Below are 15,096 nucleotides of genomic sequence, written 5' to 3' on the forward strand. Positions count from 1 at the left end.
AATCTGGAGTGAACTCTAGCCTCTTCCCTGCTAGGGAAGGGTTGGTATTAAACCATAGAGGAATACTTGAATGGGATCCCGGGGGAGGACTTCTCGAAAATTAAGGCAAACCCGCCCTCCCTGCCTTCCACCCCCCCGCCTTCCACCCGCGAGTGGACCAGATGTTCCAGGGGAGGAGGAGGATTGAGAGCCGTACTCTGACTTGTATCCTTGCAGAGAGCCTACGGACATAACTTCAGTATAGAATAGAATGATCTCGAAGGGAAGGACTCTGGAGTGGACGCTCGTCCCGGAGCTCCTTGTCTAGAAGCGAACAACAGAGCGAGAGGCAACCCCAGCGCTGACCCCCGTGCGGGCAGTGCTGAGCTCCCGGCCAGAGGCGGCTCTGACTCAGCGGGGGCGGAGCCAGCAGGGCAGGCGGGAATTCAAAAGCTGCCCCCAGGGAGCGTGAGCGATCGGGAGTGCGGCGAACAGTGTGTGGCGCGTCAGTTTGTGCAGGCAGGGGTCAGGGAGTCTCCTCCCAGGTGTGGAAAAGAATCCTCTCCCCAGACTCTTCCAGCAGCGGGAGATCAGGTGAAGCCATGGTCTCCACGCGGCAGAGAGTTTCCACCAGGAAGACTGTGGCAACACAGACCGAAGCGCCACAGAAACATGCAGTGGTGCAGGTTTCTGGCTGTGTGGAATGCCTGAGCCTCTTCATGTTCCCGGGGAATAGCAAAAACACAGCCTGCCTTAGGTGTGAGCTGGTGGATGACCTGCTCAGCCTGGTGGCGGAGCTAAAGGAGGAGGTAGAACGGCTGAGGGCCATCAGGGAATGTGAAAAAGAAATAGACTGGTGGAGCTGCGTTCTGCAGTCTTCCCAGGAAAGCCACTCAGAGAACCCCCTGATTCAGTCTGTAAATCCAGTACCCTCTTGCCATAGAGCAGAGGGAGCAGAATTAACAGTATCAAGGGACGATCAACAATGGAAACAGGTCCCCACTCAAGGTGGCAGAAGAACCCTTCCACGGCCCACCTCACCTCCACCTGTGACCACATCCAACAGGTACGAGGCCCTGGAACTTGGGGATCAGATAGAGGAGACCTTGAACCAAGGCCCGTCTAGGGGGCTCTCTCCAGAGAGGCAGTCTGGTCCATGCTGCAAGGCTGCTCCCCCTAAAGAGAAAAGGAGCACCCGGAAGAAGCGGCGGGTGATCGTCGTGGGTGACTCCATGCTACAGGGCACGGAGGCACCGATATGTAGACCGGACCCCTCATCCAGAGAGGTCTGCTGCTTGCCAGGGGCCCGAATAAAGGATGTCACAGAAAGGCTCCCAAGGCTTGTTCAGGAGTCTGACTATTACCCCCTAGTACTGTTTCATGTGGGCACTAATGATGCCATTGGGAAACTGAGGGATATCAAGCAAGACTTCAGAGCCCTAGGGAAGGCCATCAAAGGTACGGGAGCCCAGGTAGTGTTCTCCTCTGTCCTACCAACGAGGGGAAGGGATTCAAGGAGGAGAAGGCGGATATGGCAGATTAACAACTGGCTGCGCCGCTGGGCTTGGCAACAGGGTTTTGGCTTCTATGACCATGGGGCTCTTTTTTATAACCACCAGCTAGTGGGAAATGATGGGACCCATCTTAGCAAGAGGGGCACATGTCCCTTTGCCAAAAGGCTGGCCAAGCTGGTTAGGAGGGCTTTAAACTAGGCAAGAAGGGAGAAGGGGAGTGTCACACAGACACGGTGAACAGTACCATGCAGCCTAGGTCAGATGGCTTCCAGCGGGAGTATGCTAGTGGGGAAGTGAGGATAGGAAATGTTCACGGAGGGTCCTCTTTCACCCCTCCTGGGAAACCTGCGGGCTCGGTTACTTCCCTGAAATGCCTGTACACCATTGCGCGTAGCTTGGGGAATAAGCAGGATGAACTGGAGATCTGTGTGCAGTCCCAGCATCATGATCTCATTGGAATCACAGAGACGTGGTGGGATAGCTCACACGACTGGAGCGCTGCCATGGAAGGCTATGTGCTCTTTAGGAAGGACAGGCTGGGAAGGCGAGGTGGTGGGGTTGCTCTTTATGTGAGAGAGCAACTGGAATGCATGGAACTCAACCTGGGGGTGGAGGATGAGCGAATTGAGAGCTTGTGGGTAAGGATTAGAGGGCAGGCTAATGTGGGAGACACTGTGGTGGGTTATCTGCTACAGGCCACCTGACCAAGACGAGGAAGTTGATGAGGCCTTCTATAGGCAGCTGGATATTGCCTCCTGGTCACAGGCCCTGGTTCTCATGGGGGACTTCAACTACCCCGACATCAACTGGAAGGACAACACAGCCAGGCACAAACAGTCCTGTAGGTTACTGCAGAGGGTCGAGGATAACTTTTTGACGCAGGTTGTGGAGGAGCCAACGAGGAGAGGTGGGCTACTGGACCTCGTGCAATCAAATAGAGAGGGACTTGTAGGAGATGTTAAGGTGGGGGGTAGCCTCGGCTGCAGTGACCATGAGTTGGTGGAGTTCAGGATTCAACGAGGAGGCGGCAGGGCTGTAAGTAGCCTTGCAACGATGGACTTCAGGAGGGCCAACTTTAGCCTCTTCAGGGACCTCCTCAGAAGATTCCCGTGGGCTAGAGCTCTAGAGGGAAGGGGGGCCCAAGAGAGCTGGTTAGTTTTCAAGCGGCACTTCCTCCACGCCCAGCAACAGTGCATCCCTGTGTGTAGGAAGTCAGGCAGAGGGGGCAGAAGACCTGTGTGGATGAGCAGGGAGCTTGTGGCAATGCTCAAGCAGAAAGCAGCGGTATACAGAATGTGGAATCCCCTGGGAGAAATACAGGAACGTAGTCAGGGAATGCAGAGATGCGACAAGGAAAGCTAAGGCGCGGTTGGAACACAATCTGGCAAGGGACGTTAAAAATAACAAGAAAAACTTCTTCAAATACATTAACAGCAAAAGGAAGATCAGGGAAAATGTGGGTCAGCTGGCGAACAAGATGGGCCCCCTGGTTACGAATAACACAGAAAAAGCAGAGTTGCTGAATGCCTTCTTTGCTTTGGTGTTTGCCAAGGGCAGCCCTTTAGAGCCCCAGGCCCTAGGGACAAGAGAAGAAGCCTGGAGAGAGGAAGACTCGCCCTGGGTAGAGGAAGATTGGGTCAGAGAGCACCTAAAGAAACTCGATACCCACAAATCCATGGGCCCTGATGGGATGCACCCCAGAGTGCTGCGGGAGCTTGCAGAGGTCATCGCTAAGCCGCTCTCCATCATCTTTGAAAGATCCTGGAGAACGGGGGAGGTGCCGGATGACTGGAAGAAGACCAATGTCACGCCAGTCTTCAAAAAAGGCAAGAAGGAGGACCCAGGCAACTACAGGCCAGTCAGCCTCACCTCCCTTCCCGGAAAAGTGATGGAACGACTCATACTGGCCGTTGTCTCCGGGCACATGGAGGATAAGAAGGTGCTCAAGAGTAGTCAGCATGGATTCACCAAGGGGAAATCTTGCTTGACTAATCTGATAGCCTTCTATGATGGAATGACCGGCTGGATAGATGAGGGGAGAGCGGTGGATGTTGTCTATCTCGACTTCACCAAGGCTTTTGACACTATCCCTCTCAACATCCTCCTGGGCAAGCTCTGGAAGTGTGGGATAGATGAGTGGACAGTGAGGTGGATTAGGAACTGGCTGGCTGACAGAGCTCAGAGGGTGGTGATCATTGGGGCAGAGTCTAGTTGGAGGCCTGTGGCTAGCGGGGTCCCCCAGGGGTCAGTCCTTGGTCCGTTCCTGTTCAATTTATTCATCAATGACCTGGATGAAGGCACAGAGTGCTCCCTCAGCAAGTTTGCTGATTAAACCAAACTGGGAGGAGTAGCCGATACCCCAGAGGGCTGCGCTGCTATCCAGAGGGACCTGGACAGACTGGACAACTGGGCGGTGAAAAAACCTCATGAAATTCAACAAGGCCAAGTGCAAGGTCCTGCACCTGGGGAGGAATAACCCCAGACACCAGTACAGGCTGGGGACCGACCTTCTGGAGAGCAGCTCTGCAGAGAGGGATCTGTGTGTCATGGTGGATGACAAGTTGACCAGGAGGCAGCAGTGTGCTCTTCAGGCCAAGAAGGCCAATGGAACCTGGGGTGCATTAAGAAGAGTGTCTCCAGCAGGTTGAGGGAGGTGATCCTGCCCCTCTACTCAACCCTGGTGAGGCTGCATCTGGAGTATTGTGTCCAGTGCTGGGCTCCACAGTACAAGAGGGATGTGGAGCTGCTGGAGAGAGTCCAGCGCAGGGCCACAAGGCTGATCAGGGGCCTAGAACATCTGCCCTATGAGGAGAGGCTGAGGGAGCTGGGCCTGTTCAGCCTGGAGAAGAGAAGGCTGAGAGGGATCCAATCAGTGTCTATAAGTACCTCAAGGGAGGCAGTGAAGAGGATGGTGCTGGTTTCTTTTCAGTGGTGGCCACTGACAGAACTAGAGGAAATGGCCACAAACTGAAGCACCAAAAGTTCTACAGGAAGTTGAGGAAAATTTTTTTGACAGTGAGGGTGCCAGAGCACTGGAACAGGCTGCCCAGAGAGGTTGTGGAGTCTCCTTCTCTGGAGATCTTCAAAACCCGCTTGGACGCAGTCCTGTGCCACGTGCTCTAGGTGACCCTGCATGTGCAGGGGGGTTGGACTAGATGACCTCTAGAGGTCCCTTTCAACCTTAAGCATTCTATGATTCTATGAATACAAGAATGAAGCGACATCCAAGGTCCAGTATGAGGGGCACGGAAGGGCCAGCGACCCCATGCAGAGATCATTAGGTGTGCTGCAAGCACTGGGAATTGAACAAAATAATGTGTCCCTCGCTCTTAGTTGCACCCAGGCCCAGATGTGGGTGCAGAGTGTCGTTGCAGGTATATTGAGAGGCAGAGACAATGCAGTCCTCCCCACCGAGATCTGAAAAAAATCGTGTGGGACGCGGCCACAGAGAAAAAGCGACAGCTTCGAGCGTGATAGAGACCTGTGAACTTCACCCATGACCAAGGCCTCTGCGCAATCATCACCTACATACTGACCCTGGCAAAAGTCAGCATTGAGAAGGACCGCGCTACGCAAACTGGGAAGCTGGCTAGCAAAATAAAGCAATGCTACAACAACAGCTTTGCCATCATTGTAGGTAGATGTAGACTCCTAACTCCTAAACTCCTAACTCTCAATCCTACACTGTCTCCGTGGGAGCCAGTCAGCAACTCTCTCTCTCTGATCTGCCAGCTCGAGAGGATGTTCGGGTCCAGTATCCTGCCGGCAGGTATCACCTTCTGAGTAGTTATCCATACTTTGCTTCTTTCATGTGCTTTCACCTGAATAAATGCTCGATGTAGTCACCTCGTTCTGGTGTGATTATTGCCGAATCCTGAGCCCATCCGGAACAGGGACAAAGCCCAAATCCAGCCCATCGGATCGGTATTTCTAACGGCTGTTTATACAGAGAGACATACAGGGTTCCACCTAATACTTGTTTAGGTATCCTATCTCCTTATCTTCTTCCCTCAGGCATGATCTCATCTTGCAGTGTCAGCAATCCTTTCTGCACTTGCGAGAAGGTCCTGGCGGTCTTCTGGTGGTCATTTAGGGAAGAAGACCCCTGGCCACATTATCCATAGAATCATAGAATCATAGAATGCTTAAGGTTGGAAGGGACCTCTAGAGGTCATCTACTCTAATCCCCCTGCACATGCAGGGTCACCTAGAGCACGTGGCACAGGAATGCATCCAAGCGGGATTTGAAGATCTCCAGAGAAGGAGACTCTACAACCTCTCTGGGCAACCTGTTCAAGTGCTCTGTCACCCTCACTTTTAAGATTTTTTTCCTCAAGTTCCTGTGGAACTTTTGGTGCTTCAGTTTGTGGCCATTTCCTCTAGTTCTGTCAGTGGCCACCACTGAAAAGAGGCCAGCATCACCCTCCTCACTGCCTCCCTTGAGGTGCTTATAGACACTGATTAGGGCCCCTCTCAGCCTTCTCTTCTCTAGACTAAACAGGCCCAGCTCCCTCAGCCTCTCCTCATAGGGCAGATGTTCCAGGCCCCTGATCATCCTTGTAGCCCTGCGCTGGACTCTCTCCAGCAGCTCCACATCCCTCTTGTACTGTGGGGCTCAGCACTGGACACAATACTCCAGATGCGGCCTCACCAGGGCTGAGTAGAGGGGCAGGATCACCTCCCTCGACCTGCTGCAGACACTCTTCTTAATGCACCCCAGGTTCCATTGGCCTTCTTGGCCACGAGGGCACACTGCTGCCTCATGGTCAACTTGTCGTCCACCATGACGTCCAGGTCTTTCTTTGCAGAGTTGGCCTCCAGAAGGTCGGTCCCGAGCCTGTACTGGTGTCTGGAGTTATTTCTCCCCAGGTGCAGGACCTTGCACTTGGCCTTGTTGAATTTCATGAAGTTTTTTCACCGCCCAGTTGTCCAGTCTGTCCAGGTCCCTCTGGGGTATCAGCTACTCCTCCCAGTTTGGTATCATCAGCAAACTTGCTGAGGGAGCACTCTGTGCCTTCATCCAGGTCATTGATGAATAAATTGAACAGGACTGGACCAAGGACTGACCCCTGGGGGACACCGCTAGCTACAGGCCTCCAAGTAGACTCTGCAATGCTGATCACCACCCTCTGAGCTCTGCCAGCCAGCCAGTTCCTAATCCACCTCACTGTCCACTCATCTATCCCACACTTCCGGACCTTGCCCAGGAGGATGTTGTGAGGGACACTGTGAGGGACAATGTCAAAAGCCTTGGTATCCATATCCGTATCCTTATAAGATATTGTGTCATTGCACACAAAAGGGCCTGCAGCCGAGATTCTTGAGGAAGTCCAAGATAATATATTCCTCTTCTAAGATATTTCTGCCATCTGGCTGGATGGCAGAGCTCAGAGGGTTGTGATAAATGGGGCCAAGTCTAGTTGGAGGCCTGTGACTAGTGGCATCCCGCAGGGGTCAGTACTGGGCCCAGTGCTGTTGAACTTGTTCATCAATGACTTGGATGAGGGCACAGAGTGCACCCTCAGCAAGTTTTCAGATGATACCAAACTGGGTGGAGTGGCCGACACTCCAGAAATCTGTGCTGCCATTCAGAGGGACCTGGACAGGTTGGAGAGTTGGGCAGAGAGAAACCTCCTGAAGTTCAACAAGGACAAGTGCAGCGTCCTGCACCTGGGGAGGAATAACCCTAGTCACCAGTACAGACTAGGGGTTGACCTGCTGGAAAGCAGCTCCGCGGAGTGGGATTTGGGAGTCCTGGTTGACAACAAGTTAACCATGAGTCAGCAGTGTGCCCTCATGACCAAGAAGGCCAATGGGCTCCTGGCCTGCATCAGGAGGAGTGTTGCCAGCAGGTTTAGGGAGGGGATCCTCTCCCTCTACTCAACTCTGGTGAGGCCGCACCTGGAGTATTGTGTGCAGTTCTGGGCTCCGCAGTACAAAGATGATTAAGGGACTGGAGCAGCTAAATTGTGAGGAAAGACTAAGCGAGTGAGGCCTGTTTAACCTGGAGAAGAGAAGATTGAGAGAGGATCTGATCAACATGCACAAATAACTGAAGGGAGGATGTAGGGAGGATGGGGCCAAACTCTTCTCAGTAGTGGCCAGTGGCAGGACAAGGGGTAATGGGTACAGATTGAAACACAGGAAGTTTCATCTCCATGTGAGGAAGAACTTCTTTCCTGTGAGGGTGACGGAGCCCTGGAACAGGCTGCCCTGAGAGGTTGTGGAGTCTCCTTCTCTGGAGATCTTCAAAACCCATCTGGATGCCACCCTGTGCCACATGCTCTAGGTGTCCCTGCTTGAGCAGGGGACTTGGATTAGATGATCTCTAGAGGTCCCTTCCAACCTCAACCATTATGTGATTCTGTGAAAAAAGGGAAGTGTCTTTTACTTCCAAAGCACTAATTGCTTGGAAAGCTCTCATTTTGAAATGGGGAAGCTATTGATTTTAATTGCAAATATGTTCTCCTAAGTTTGGGAATAATCAGCATCACTTGCTTATCTAAACTTTTGCAAATTGCACGCAATAGCACTAAAGTTAGGTAGGAATGAATGCTTTAACAGTGGTGTGCAGTCTCTTCCTTAAAAGTTGGCCTCAAATAAATGAGAGAAATATTTTCCCAAGTGTCATGACCCAGTCCAAGTTTAGATTGAGACTTCTCTCCAGTCATTATGAAATGCAGTGCTTTTTTTTTTTGCCTTTCCAGTAAAAGTTTATTTTCACCTCTCTCCTTTATATCGCATTACTAGTAATTAAATACCTACAGGTTACTCCCTTGCCATTCTCATCCATGGATATGTGCTGTGCTCCTTAATAAGCTAGTTGGCCTTGTTCCTGAGAACAAGGGTATGTCCTGGGCGGAAGAAGAGCTGTGCAGCTCTCTCCTTTTATGGCTTCTGTCCATGGGGCTTCTGTCTGCCAAGAAAAACACTCTGGAGTTGTGTTGGTGTTGTAGAGGGAGTCTGAAAGCTAATCTTTGTAAATTAGTCCTTTATAATGAATGTTTTTGCTTTACCTTATGTCACTGCTGAGTGCATTATTATTTTTTTTATTAGTAGTAATGTGCCAAGACTCTTTTGGAAAAGCATTTTAAAGATAAAAATACTATTATTATTGTTTCTTGTAGTTATATGATTACTTTTTGCTTTGTATGCCAACTCAATTTGCATTAGTGCTTAGCCATTGACAAGTGTAAAGCAAAACAATTATATTTCCTTTATCCTTTATGTGGGAGCATTGAAAGAGCAGGAGCTTAAGGTTTAGGACCAGAAGCCATTTTATTGAGCATCAGACCAAACTTTTATATTCTCCGAGTATGTGAGCATGCACTGTCCACGCGCTGTCCACACGCTCCCTCCCCCTGCCTCCAGCCAATTCCTTGACTCTATTGCTATCTGGGTCCAATCCTGCTACCAGACAACAGGTAACCAACCAGAGACCGGCACATCTAACCTGTGTTTTAGGTTTCTCTATCTGCTACTCTGTTATTCCTAACTTTCACTGTTTCTCACTCCTAACTTTCACTGTTCCCACAGTTTCCCACAGTTTCTCATGGTTTCTCAGTTTCCCACGTCTTTACATGAGGAAGAGATAGATATCTATGTGTGTTACCCCTGAAATGGTTTGTTTCTGTTTTAATGATCCTGTGTATCTTCTCTTGTATATGGTGAGAGAGGGTAAAATAATGTACCATGCATGGCAGAAGTTAGTCATATTGCTTAGAGTGCCCTTGGAAGATTTTTCCAGTGCAAGTAGGTGCAATGGTGATGAGGGCAGGGAATTAGGACAAGATAAAATAGGAGAATCTAATGAGTGCAACACTGCCTTTTAGTGGCTGTCTGCAAGGAGTATTTAAAGGAACTTCCAAGACCATCTAAAAATCTTTTAAGTCAGGAGTGGTAGGCCTGTGCTTTTGAACCTGAAGGAAAGAGGTGTAGTTTTTGCTTTCTTTGCAATGTATACAGTAACTGTTTCTTGTGCTATATGAATTCTTGACATCAGCTGCTCATATATTGGATACACATACTCAAACATGTACTTCTTAGGTTCCTCAGATTGTTTAGAACTTTAAAGGGGCAGTAACTTCCTTCCGTGCATTTTTTTTGCACCTAGATGGAGGCTTTGTATATCCTAGTTAGGTACCTAACCTGAAAACTGAGTATATAGATCCAAAGGTGAAGTTGAGAATGCATGTTTGGTGTAGATTCAAAGCTTTTTGCATGTGTAATATTCAACTTCAAAATTAAATGTAGCTGCACTGGAGAGATTTGTATATTCATCAGCACATGGTAAAATATGAATAGATAGTGGTTATATTATTATATGATGTTTAATGGGAATAGAGCGATGCAGATGCAAATGATATCTTTCATTCAATAAATCCAGACTCATTTTCCTCTGAGTGATGCTGGAGCAACCATTATCATTCCCATGGGGCTGAGCTGCTATCATCAATCGATTGAATTCAGCCTTCTACTGCCTTCTGACAGTTTTATGCTAGTGGAGTCCACTGATTTCATTGTTTCTGTACTGGGCTAATACTGGAGTAATACAAGATGGAAGATAAATACAAGATATGATTAGTTATATGACTATTTAGCATCTAAGAGATGAAGAAAGAGTGCTACTGAGTATGTGGGCATTTTAGTATTTCAGATGTATTATCTTGATAGGCACAGAGACTGAACTGAAGCCATCCAGAGTTATCAGTGTGAGCTGCTAATGTTAAATAACCTTTGGTTATAGAGCAAAACTGTACCTCTGCGAATGAAGAGGAATGCAGAAGACATATCAGCAAGTAGATACCAAGTGGTGAACATCGACAGATCACACAGAGCTCACAAGGCTTGTATTCCTGGGCTTGTACTATTGGCTGTCATCAGCCCATCTCTTTGTGACAGTCATCACCTTGCTGGACACTACGGGTTGAACAAATGGATCTAGGGAACTGAAATTATATCTTAGGCACTCTAAATAGAGGGTCTAACAGTTTTGCACCCATTATGAGCCTGGTATAGCAGGAGACACATAATATGCATGGACCAGTGAGTTATGTTCATCTCAAATGGATAATATTTCAAATTGCTTTGATTCAAGGGGATAAAGCAATTTTCATAATTTCTACTGTTGTCTCTCCTTTTGAGTAGTTTAATGTAAATTTTACATTAGGAAGACAAAAATGCAGTAAACTTAGAAAAGGAGCTCTGATGATCACAAGGGGAATGTGGCAGACAGTATAGCTTGAGACTGAACAGCACTCTCCCATGACCTTGAAGGACCAGTGCATACTGGTCCTCCCTTCGCTGTTCCCATGCGAAACTTACTTCAGAGAGTAGTTGGAGATGGCACGGAGCCAGTTGATTACTGGCATCTGCAAGGCCACGAATCCATAGCTGATTGGATAATCTTGCGTGTAATTAGTTAGACTATTGGCTTATTTAGCAACTGCACTACGTGTGCTTTTTCAAATAAGGTATTGTATCCGGGACAGTAAGATATATAAGTTTTATCTGATGCTTAATAAAGGTCTTTGGTTCATTATACCGGAGTCCGTGCCTTCAATACACCACAAATGGCACCCAAACAGGGACTTGAATAGGTGACAGACGCATTTGCCGTATTGGTGGCGTAGCTCGACTGAACAAGGGCTGAAAGGAAGTCGGTGCACCACAATTGCCTTACTGCTGGACAGAAAGCAAGCAGCTAAGGACACGATGGGGAACTCTATGTCTCAAGAGCAGAAGCGCAGCCTGGATGTGCTGCGGCGCATGATGTGCAAGCAGAACCAGGAAGTCTCCGGGAAAGACTTAGTAACTCTGTTAGAATGGATCTGGGAGAAGGTGCCTACCTTTCCGAAAGAAGGCACATTCCCGTGAGAGGTGTGGGAAGATCTCGGAAAGCGCCTTAAGGAGGCAATGGCAGATGGTGATGCAGTCGCAGTAAAACATGTGACCACCGGGAGGCAGATTATGCTTACCCTGAAGGTGGCGGGAGCCCCTCAGAATGATAAGACTGACCAGAAAGAAACACCACCGCCATTGGCACTACCGTATGAGTGGGTGGCTGACCCTCCGAGTGATGATCCATTTGACCCCGGCCCTGTGGACCTGGAGAAGGAACCTGATCTTTGTCCCAGAGGGTCAGGGGGCAAGCCAGCCCCAAGTCGTGGAGACCTGTGACCTTCACCCATGACCAGGTCCTCAGCGCAGTTATCGCTCATGTACTGACCCTGGCGGATGTCACCATTGAGAAGGTTTATCTGTGCTCTAGCCGCCCCCACACCCAGCCCCAAAGATGATGCCCTTAAGGCGAGCAATGTTTCCTTTGATACCAAAGAGGGCGTGTGCCATTTTGGGATTAATCCGCAGAGTAATAATAAAACCATATTAGCTTATGTAGAGAAAGGATGCATGTGTTCTAGAACAACATGTAAATACGTGTGCTAAGTAATGAAAGTTATAACCAGACTGTGTTTAATACGTGTGCTTGCAATGTAGTTGTTATTAGAGGCTGTGTATAAGCCACCTGTGTTTACCAATCAATTGTTAATTAGAAACTATACCCTATATCATGGCATAAACCCTACCCCAATTGGTATGGGTTTGTCACTTGTAAAAGAGATGTTAGAGCGTGCAAATTTACAACAGCAGCTGACCGACAATTCTGGATGGTCCCTCCATTTGTGGCTCGACCAAAGGTCCTCGTTGGTTACTAGCAAACACTGTAAAGCTTTACTTGACGACAGAGGAGTCATAGCCACAGGAGAATTCCAGCTAAGTGCAGGAGTCAAAAACCAATGAGCTGTTGTCAGAGTGAATCATGAATCATTTTTAAACATTTGATGCAGTAGGGAATAGATGTGATGATGTTTGTAATTTTATGCCTTTATGTATACTGATCTTAACCTATATAATTAATAGTTTATGCTTTTATGTATGCTGGTCTTAACTGATATGATAAATAGTTTAAGCTTTTATGTACTTTGACGTTAACCTATATGATTAATATGGATATCCAATATAGAATATTATGAATGTTTGTATGTGTGATGAGTACACCTATAACCTTCACACAAATTGACTGGGTTCATAGTGGGATGCATCCCCTCCAATTGGCAATAATGGCATATGGATTTATTTTTTTCTGAAAGAAATGTTTCTCAATTATCGATTAATAGCAACCATGCTCAGCCTATTTTGACCCTTCTTCACATCCAGCAGGTTATGGTATGCACTTCACATCCATATGTGTTTTTATTAGCATCTAATCTGAGTATCATGAATTGTAATGTTTTGTTTTGTGTAACATGTAAGTACTAATCATAAAAAAGGAGAGGAAGGGTATATATGAATAAATATTATTATTAATATGAGCCATATATATAATGAATATATATGGACAAATATAATTACTATTATAAGCATATATATAATATATGATAATGAATATATATATATATATATATGAATGAATATTATTATTATCATAGAATCATAGAATGCTTAAGGTTGGAAGGGACCTCTAGAGATCATCTAGTCCAACCCCCCTGCACACGCAGGGTCACCTAGAGCACGTGGCACAGGACTGCATCCAAGCAGGTTTTGAAGATCTCCAGAGAAGGAGACTCCACAACCTCTCTGGGCAGCCTGTTCCAGCGCTCTGTCACCCTCACTGTTAAGAAATTTTTCCTTAAGTTCCTGTGGAACTTTTGATGCTTCAATTTGTGGTCATTACCTCTAGTTCTGTCAGTGGCCACCAGTGAAAAGAGGCCAGCACCATCCTCCTCACTGCCTCCCTTGAGGTACTTATAGACACTGATTAGGTCCCCTCTCAGCCTTCTCTTCTCCAGGCTGAACAGGCCCAGCTCCCTCAGCCTCTCCTCAGAGGGCAGATGTTCCAGGCCCCTGATCATCCTTGTAGCCCTGCGCTGGACTCTCTCCAGCAGTTCCACATCCCTCTTGTACTGGGGGGCCCAGCACTGGACACAATACTCCAGATGTGGCCTCACCAGGGCTGAGTAGAGGGGCAGGATCACCTCCCTCGACCTGCTGGAGACTCTCTTCTTAATGCAACCCAGGATCCCATTGGCCTTCTTGGCCACGAGGGCACACTGCTGCCTCATGGTCAAATTGTCATCCACCATGACACACAGATCCCTCTCTGCAGAGCTGCCCTCCAGAAGGTCAGTCCCCAGCCTGTACTGGTGTCTGCGGTTATTTCTCCCCAGGTGCAGGACCTTGCACTGGGCCTTGTTGAATTTCATGAAGTTTTTTCACCGCCCAGTTGTCCAGTCTGTCCAGGTCCCTCTGGAATTAAATAATTAATTAATTAATATAAACCATATATTATGAATATATATATGGATAAATATAATTAATGTTATAAATAAAATATGCAGGCCTCGATGAGAAGACCACAAAAGGCTGAGGCCCAAATCAGGGCAGCTCCTTTTGTCAACGGCCTGGTTAAACAAAAAAGGGGGAGATGTGGCAGACAGTATAGCTTGAGACTGAACAGCACTCTCCCATGACCTTGAAGGACCAGTGCATACTGGTCCTCCCTTCGCTGTTCCCATGCGAAACTTACTTCAGAGAGTAGTTGGAGATGGCACGGAGCCAGCTGATTACTGGCATCTGCAAGGCCACGAATCCATAGCTGATTGGATAATCTTGCGTGTAATTAGTTAGACTATTGGCTTATTTAGCAACTGCACTTCGTGTGCTTTTTCAAATAAGGTATTGTATCCGGGACAGTAAGTTATATAAATTTTATCTAATGCTTAATAAAGGTCTTTGATCTTTGGTTCATTATACCGGAGTCCGTGCCTTCAATACGGCACAGGGGAAATATTCTAAATGGATTCTGGATAGTAAAACTTTCCCAACAACTGCAGAAAACTTGCTACCATCTGGAAAGGACTGCGAAGCCTGTATGTGTGCACCATTCTTTATGTGGGATGGAATGTTTATACAGATTCATTTGGAAAACTGAAGTCTAGTGAGCAGCATGCAATTTGCTGAAAGATGCAGGCATATCAGAGAATGCATTGCATTCAAATTAACACAATCAAATTATTTAGTGCTTGTAGTTTATTGTTTGGATCTATGCAGTGATATGGAAATTCTTTGGCAGAATAGGAAGCACGAGATGGATTTGAAAAATAAACAGCACACTCAGGTCAAGCTCTCTGATATTATTAGATATTTATCTAATTCAAAGATATTCCATTTTCATTTTGTAGCTCATGTCTCTGTTAGTTTTTTAAATTGCTTTGAAGAAGTTGCCTGAAAGGAAAACAGAGCTTTTGGCTCCTGAGTTGACAGTTGGAGCTTATGGTATTTTGGAGAATGTTTAAATTGGAGATCTTGATGTGCCCTCAAGGCTTTTGGATGCAAGAAGTATATTTTTCTTAATCCTGTGGAAAAGGGCTATTTTGACTTTAAACCTGGGAATGACATGTTGCTCCTCTGCCTTCCACTCCACTGAAATGGATACTTAGTGTGTGCACTGCTTAGCCTGGTAGCCTTCCACAGAGTACAGCAGCAAAATCATCACTGAACAATTTCACGCTGAAATGAAACGATCCTTATAACAGCATAGCAG

The 15,096-nt window shown here is 47.4% G+C and overlaps 1 protein-coding gene across 1 annotated transcript; it reads left to right on the forward strand.

Moving 5' to 3' along the window:
- The first annotated feature begins 581 nt into the window (after positions 1-581).
- Positions 582-11,672, forward strand: LOC148595425 (uncharacterized). The gene is made up of 2 exons (XM_088520837.1): positions 582-1,601; positions 11,478-11,672. Exons 1-2 carry the CDS (start codon positions 582-584, stop codon positions 11,670-11,672), a joined length of 1,215 nt encoding a protein of 404 aa, XP_088376963.1.
- The last annotated feature ends 3,424 nt before the right edge of the window (positions 11,673-15,096 follow it).

Source organism: Tinamus guttatus, unplaced genomic scaffold (assembly GCF_059628265.1).
Source record: "Tinamus guttatus ecotype Peru unplaced genomic scaffold, ASM5962826v1 Tinamus_guttatus_pri_ptg000100l, whole genome shotgun sequence".
In the NCBI taxonomy this organism is placed as follows: Eukaryota; Metazoa; Chordata; class Aves; order Tinamiformes; family Tinamidae; genus Tinamus; species Tinamus guttatus.

Bases quoted from the DNA above. Each gene is read 5' to 3' on its own strand.
- LOC148595425 (XM_088520837.1), top strand. From the start codon at position 582: ATGGTCTCCACGCGGCAGAGAGTTTCCACCAGGAAGACTGTGGCAACA. The intron at 1,602-11,477 runs GTGGGAAATGAT...CTTACCCTGAAG, and splicing joins TTTTTTATAACCACCAGCTA to GTGGCGGGAGCCCCTCAGAA.